Source organism: Oreochromis niloticus, linkage group LG23 (assembly GCF_001858045.2).
Source record: "Oreochromis niloticus isolate F11D_XX linkage group LG23, O_niloticus_UMD_NMBU, whole genome shotgun sequence".
Lineage (NCBI taxonomy): Eukaryota > Metazoa > Chordata > Actinopteri > Cichliformes > Cichlidae > Oreochromis > Oreochromis niloticus.
Genome location: NC_031986.2, coordinates 32,361,927 through 32,369,401, shown reverse-complemented (window position 1 = coordinate 32,369,401; position 7,475 = coordinate 32,361,927). Strand labels below are relative to the sequence as shown.

At 44.6% G+C, this 7,475-nt stretch overlaps 1 protein-coding gene across 1 annotated transcript; it reads right to left on the bottom strand.

Annotated features, from left to right (window-relative positions):
- Positions 1 to 2,141: 2,141 nt before the first annotated feature.
- LOC109196928 (uncharacterized) lies at positions 2,142 to 6,569 on the bottom strand. Its single transcript, XM_025902798.1, has 10 exons — positions 6,409 to 6,569; positions 6,115 to 6,335; positions 5,955 to 6,026; positions 5,558 to 5,854; positions 5,209 to 5,277; positions 5,029 to 5,106; positions 4,757 to 4,825; positions 4,360 to 4,645; positions 2,691 to 4,221; positions 2,142 to 2,561 (listed from the first exon to the last, which is right to left on the bottom strand). The coding sequence occupies exons 4-9, from the start codon at positions 5,559 to 5,561 to the stop codon at positions 4,107 to 4,109; spliced, it is 621 nt and encodes a 206-aa protein (XP_025758583.1). The 5' UTR covers positions 5,562 to 5,854; positions 5,955 to 6,026; positions 6,115 to 6,335; positions 6,409 to 6,569; the 3' UTR covers positions 2,142 to 2,561; positions 2,691 to 4,106.
- Positions 6,570 to 7,475: the final 906 nt, after the last annotated feature.

Below are 7,475 nucleotides of genomic sequence, written 5' to 3'. Positions count from 1 at the left end.
GAATGTTTTTATGATTACTTCGGCACATTAGTGTCCACTAGAGGAAAACACAGAAGGAGTCGTGTATTGTTTCTGCCCAGCCTTCCAGCTCTGTTCTGCCATGTCTAAATTCAGTGGCACAGGAGCCTGAATAATTTATTGGTAGAGTGAGCTGTTGCCTCAAACCTTGTGTGACAGACATGCTTTCTTATAGAGATGCTCTTGGTGTGTACCTATCAGACCGTGTGGAGAAAAACTCCCACCCTCATCACACTTGGAAACAATAATATCATGGCTTGAATATTAAATTTAGAGATGAACTTGAGATCATGTAAAAGGAGGTCATGGTCATGATTGAAGGAAGCAAGTGTGTGTACTTTATGTACATTTACACACAGTATCTGAACACTTCTTCAGTGTGTATTTGAACAACAATCTATTGCTAATAAAGGCAGCTACAGGTGCCTTTTACTACAACGGTACACTGAGATTTGACAGGTATTTATATACCACCAGTTCACAACCACAGTTGTCTTTACTGTAAGGATAGTCCCAGGATAGGTCACAGGATAGTCCCCTATGAGCAGCACCTGGCAACACTGGGAAGGAAAAATGCCCTTTTAACAGGATGAGACCTGCAGCAGAACCAGGCTCAAGGAGAGGCAGTGACTGGTTTGGAGGGTGAGAGGAAACCAAAGAGAGAAAAACAAAAGGAGAAATTAGAGACGATGAACAACAAACAGGACATTATACAAACTCTGGGCAGTGAGAAAAGGCAGTGGCATATAAAAAGGAAGAAATGAACAGTGCATAATGGGCCTGAGCCTATAGCAGCATAACTAAAGCATGGTTCAGGGTCACCTGATCCAGGTTTAACTATAAGTTTATTAGAGTTTGAATTCTAATCTTAAAAGTTGAGAGAGTGTCTGTGTCCTGAATCTAAACTGGGAGCCTGTTGCCTAGTAGAAGGGCCTGATAGCTAAATGCTGTATCTCTCATGGTACAGCAGCACACCCCCTCCCCTTTCGACAGGTTATGTGTGAGACTTCAGCACAGCAGCAGCAAGCACCGAGGGCCCTTGCGCTCACTTTTCGCATATATATTTGTGTGAAAGAATTTCGAAAACACATCGGTGCAAATTCTATATCATAATGTCTTCAGTTTTTGTGTTTGTTGTAGGGCTGTCAATGTTAACGCGTTAATGCCGTCATCACGAGCGATTACATATTTAAAAATTTGAATGGTGAAAATAGCACAAAAACATCGGACTTTTGCCTGTGTGTCTTCGGCCAGCCGCTTGGCGTAAGGCAAGTGGCCTCAAAGGAGAGCGCTGCCCTCACGGACTAAGAGCCACGGCCACTCACTGGGGGGCGAGGAGACGTGAAGTCGCGTCTCCCCTGTTTGTGCTTTGGCTTTGTCCTCCGGCTGGTCTAGATCGGTCTTATTCCGTTTTATTAGGTTAAAATCACAATCACTTTTAGCGTCATGTGTTTGGGTTTCAGCACTTCAAAAGTTTTGGTAGTGAAATATTCCGTTTATTTGCTGTCTTTGCTTTTCTGCTTCCTGACTGGACTGAAGCTACCACGTGTCCACAAATAACATTTCAGTTAAAAATAAATGGATAACATTTATTTTTCACTTTGCTTTTTCTTATTATTTGATCATCATTTGATTTATTAATATATATTGTTACGGCCTGTGGAGCAATTTTCCTGCATTATGTACGTATACTGTCACAAAGAACATAACTCAGAATAAACTGTATCATCACAGTTTTGAGATGATACATACCAGACATATAATCTACAATTATGGAGACATCCAACTTTTAAAACAAAGACTAAAACGAAAACTATAATTCAGATACATCCTGATGACATAGAAAATGAGGCTCATGCATAATTCAAATAAGGAAGATCTTTAATAAGTCATTTGCCTGCTTCCTGGTGGCTGCTAGTTTATATCTATTCAATTTTCCAGCACAATCAAACTCAGTATTGACATCATTACTTTATTTCAGTCATGCTCTTGCCTGCCTTCTCCGAGCAAGTCAGCCACCACTCTGCATGCTTTAAATCCGTTGCTCTTCTGCTTCTGCCATTCTGTGTTTTAGATCCTCAGCCATGCAGCCCGCCTCCTCTCCTTTCTCCTCCTCACCGTGGTCACTCAGAAGCCTGTCCCAGCCTCCATCTTCATCTTCATCACTATCAGCCTGTTGACTCTGGGGTGGGGGTTATGCAAACTCCTGTCACTGCTGGGATTCCTTCTGCTATGATGGGTTGTGTTCAAAGAAGAACTGGTGTTGAGAAGCTTAGCCAAGTGCTTTACATAACGGGATATGTGCACCTTGGATGTGGGGTGCAGAAAGCTGTTGGGATCTGTAGCAGAACGATGGACCATGTTTGCATAATTTTGATCCACAAGCTTCAGAATGTCCTTCTTCCCATGGTGCTTTTGCAGCAAGTCATCTATTGCCTGTTGCCTGTGGTCCAGCACAAAAACCCGTCCACCTGTCTTTATAGGTCCAGTGCGAGCACTCCTTGGTGAGGACCGCATCGGCAGAGGTAGAGCTTCAAAGATTTCTGGGAAACAACAGTAATAGTTCACTGGTTACTCATATATCATGCAATGAAACTAATAATAATAATGAATACATTAATAATAGTAGTATGTATAGAGAATTGTTTGACAATACCATTATGTTAACTTACCCATGACTGTTGTAGGTTGCTGGGTGTCTTCTGATGGTATCTCCTACTTTAAAAGTGCACCAATAGAGAAAGGGTGGGTGACAGGTGGTGCTGGTGCAGGGGATGCCACGCCTAGCGGTGCCAAACTGGAGGAGGGTCCCGCTGCTGGAACCTGAAGTTGTGCAGACACAGGTTTTGGAACAGAGGACGGGGGCTGAAGGGCAGCCGGTTCATCTTTCTTCAGGGTTTTGTGTTTGTCCCAGTTCAGAGGGACTGGACGGCAGCCTGGCTCAATGTATTCAAGTCCAAATCGCTCTCCAGTGTCTCTGTCAGAGAGGTGAAGTGCCGGGTACTTTTCCTGACAGGTCACTCTGAAGGGTCTGAAGAGTCCCACCATACCTAATCATTACACCCTCTGAGAGTTCAGGGTCACTGAGGCAGCCATGCAGAATGTGCACTCTCTGTATGCGCCACGCCTTCAGCATGGATGGCTTGAAGAGTGGGGTCTGTGGCCAGGTGAAAATGGTTCAGGACTTTTTCCACTCTGTTCAGCAGCTCTGTGGGCTGTGGTATTTTGATCATGCAGTGCTCTCGTATGTGTTGCTTAGTGGAATTAGCAGGATGGATACCACAGAAGCATCCTGGAGCCTCTTCAGGTCCGCCTGATCAACCACTGAGAAGGCAGCAGAGAGAAGCTGGCAGAAAGTGCTGACCAGAGGATGATGCTCAGAGGTGCACTCCCGTGAAAATCGCCTCAGGCAGTGGAACAGGTCCAGTTTCACAATAATGTTGTTATTGTAGTGGGTTCGAGAGGCACAGCTGTTTGCCACTGGTCCAGATGTGGCCGTAGCAACAATAGCAGGAGTAGTTTTCCAGGCATCCCACGATAGATTTTCACCAGGGATGCAGTCTGGGATCTCAAATGGAGCACAGCACTGTATCTCTTGGCCATTCCCTGGTACATGGGCTCCAAGGACCTTTCCGTCTCAGACTGAACCATGACCCATGAAACAATCAGCCAGTTTTCATTCATTATGGAATAACTGGACATGACCCCAGATGCCAGTGTGACTTTTCGTGCCAGGTTCCTGGTGTGGTCAGACCTGAAGATGTGCCCAAAAGTGCCTTGGAGGAGTTTGGATATGGCTGGATGTTGACGTCGGAATTCGTCAAGCAGGTAGTCAGTCAGGTAATGGCTGGACACAGAGACGCCACACCAGGCATGTGGGTCTTCATAAGACCCGAACTCCTGTGGTTTATTTTCCTTCCTCAGGAACTGCCCAATGGTCCTCTCTCCATGTGCTCCTACCTCAGAATCCCAGACTGATTCTATGGCATGGAGGTATGCCAGGTGAGCTCGCTCGTACTTGAGGTGCATGAGTTCATTTATTTGGTTTGCCATGTCTGCTGGAGATTTACCAGTCCACCTGAGCTCATTCATAGGCAGATGGCCTTTTTGCACATCAGAAAAGCAGGGAGAAGGTTGGTAAACCTTTCGGGCAGTTTCTCCAGCCATCGTGGATTGTCAGCAAACCAGTTCCTGCTACAAGCCCTGCAGCAGAGTCAAGAGGAGAGGATGTAATACTGACCACTGGTGCCAACAATTACTCATGGCCTGCCCACACCAGCAGAAACCACTTGTGGACGAAAGCAACCATGGAGACATGGCAAGATATAATTGTTTCTTAACCTGATCATGATAGCACTCTCAGGTTTCCAAATAAAGAAGGAGTGGAGCTGGAAGAAATTTGGCGATGGTAGGTCAGCCACTGTATCTATGAGCTCAGGTTGTGGAGGGAGACCCCAGAGTGAAATCGCGTTCCCTGGGTGACGCACTGGTCGAGACCAAGGCCACAGTCCAAGATCCTGAAGCTCAATCTTCATCCACAACCTCTGATGTGGAGAACAATTCCAGCTGCTGAGGTCATGCTCATAACCAGGCACTGGAACTGGAATGGCTGGCTGAGCTGAAGGAGCTAGGATTTAAACATAAATATTTGACAAAACAGTGTTACTCTTACATCGTTACTGGTAATACACAGAAAAAAACATAAAGGACATGCTGTATACATGCTGTATACGCTCACCATCTTCACTGCTGTCTTCAAAAGTAAGCACTTTGCGCACAGATGTGCAAGCAGCATCTGAACTGGGTCCTGAAAAAAATGAACGCAGTCATTCTGTAATTCATGTGTGATAATTCTGAGCAAGATGAAAAGAAGACAAAATGTAAAGTGATCGTAATTAATATGCTATCATTAATGATCTATGCATTAAGCAGATGTCTAACTGAACATCAACTGTAAATGAAAATTAGAGAGGGACTAGGATTTGACTCGGGCCTTTGTGTTTGACTGGCCTGTGGTCTCCTTTAGTAGAAATGCCAGCTCCTGTGGGAGGGGCACAGGTGACTTCATCTTCACACCTGAGGCTGCACCTACAGGTATAGTAATAGAAAAGAGTAACAGAAACTTTTTTTACTCTAGACACAATAAACAGAACATTTAATTATATGAAAAACATTATAGTTGTTTTTTACCATCGGCTGCAGATGCCTGAGGTTCAGCAGTTGTACTGGACGGTGGTATGCACAGCGCCGCAGATGGATCTACAACAGAAAAACTTGTCAGCCACTTCATAATTTACAATGTATGTGAGTGTTGCTGTTTGTAGGAGCTCACACATCCATACTCTTACTTCTCCTGTTTCTCATTGCAAAACAAATGTCAAATATTTATATGCAAGAGAGACGCCAAACCAAATCATTTTTAACCTCTTCTCATCGAAGCAGGAGGAGCGGTATACAGTGAACAACATGCATTCAGGTGTTAGTAACTACTGCTACTTAATTTGTTTTTAATACATTCATAGAGAACAAAAACACATACTCATCCTTTGTGTTTGGTATCAATTCATGATGGTAGGTATCAATTCATAGTCCTTATGACAGTTAGCATAATGCCAGCATACAACTATACTATTAGAGGAACATCGCCAGAGCGTGGCCAGAACACACAAAAACAAGAACAAGACAATACATAAAAGTTAAAGTTCAGGCTCAGCTTTGGAGAGCAATTTGTCATGTAAAACAATTGTACTCCAGTTCTGAAACCTTTCATTTGAAAACCTGTTTGCTCCTGAAGATCCTCTGGGTGTGGACCCTTCTGCTGCTGCTGGCACAGTGACTAGTTATGCAGAGACAGAGGATAGGGTCATATGAGATAGAAAACAGACTTAGCCATTATCACTTCTGACATTTAGTCCATGTAATAACGGAGTACTTACAGCTCTGCATGTGTAGTTTTGCAGGTGAGATGCTCAGCATTGCGTCCTCCAGGTCTTTATCCTCATCCATCCCTGTGATGCAGTCAACAATTAGATAAATATATACTGAACTTATATTTCACACCAAAATTGTTATTAAAATATTATTAAAACAACTTACCAAGGGGTTGTTTAGTTGGGGCGTTTGTGGAAGCAGACGCAGACTGCTGCTTCTTCCGCAGGTACTGCTGCAGCTTATGCATCCGTGTTCCTCGACTGCAGCTCGGGGTCATTTTTAATCTGTCTAGCTCCTTTCGACGGGTCATGGAGAAGGTATCCAAGTGGCCCCTTGCTGAACACCACAGAGATTTTCCCTGGGTAGGACACACATTTCGTGTGCATCTTGACATGCAGGGAAAAAATTATATTAAACAAAATTCATTCCAAACACAAGCAATCGCAACACGCCTATTACCTGTAATATACACCTGAAAATGTATTCTGTTGGTTTACTCTTATTTCAAACTACGTTTCTTACCTTTGATCAATCAACGAGGATTGTGGAGATGTGTTGCGAGCGGTGCGTTGCTTGTTTTGTCTCCCGAAATTTAAAAGTGGAATTCGTTTTTTTAAAAGTGCCGTGTCTAAAACTCGCAACAGCGCCGGAAGACCATAGTGGCCAAAATTATATTACATCCATAGTGGTTTAGCACTACCATAGAGAATGAATGGGAAACGGTTTAGGGCCGTTGAGCTAAACAATCCCATACACTATGTTGTAGGCCCGGGTTCGATTCCCGGCCAATGCACAGTTCCTTTATGCATGAGGCATTGAGTTTGTTTCTCGGTTGCTGCCAGACGGCGTCAAGATTTCCGCAAGATCACATGACGGGCTCTTGCTTGTGGGGGCAGCTAGCAGCGTCCCAGAGTTTAGAGGTGGGTTAACGAGATCAGATGTCTGTGTAGGTTCTCGGTCACGGTAGTCTTGAGGTCTTGCAAAGAAGGTGACTGGATTCCTTTTGTGGTGCGTGAAGACTTTTCAGTCCTCATCCAAGAGGCTTCTTCAGGCCTGCAGCGATTGATGGAGACTGTCAGGTATTTAATCCCTGCTGGGGTTGTCCTCTTGAGGGTTGTTGACCCACTGTTATTCATATTAGTCATCACTTAAGCCCAGGTGTGAAACGCAGGTCTTTACCGTCACAGGAACCAAGGCGTGACAGCAGGCAGGATCTGACCGTTAGAAAGCTTTACCCAAACAACTGCATGGCCCTACCCTAGGAGAGCCACCTCAACAGGACAAGACTCAGCACTGCGTTTGCACGGTATGTGACAGTCCAAATCATTCTGCCGGTGGAAAGCCTTCCCATCTTTTTGATTTCAAGACTCGCGCGTGGCAGGCGATCCTCCCCTATGGATGCGTGCTGGCCCTATGTGTTAATAGACCTCTCTGCATCGAATCATATCTGTTATTAATCTCTGTCTCTCTTCCACAGCATGTCTTTCATCCTGTTTTCCTTCTTTCACCCCAACCGGTCGCAGCAG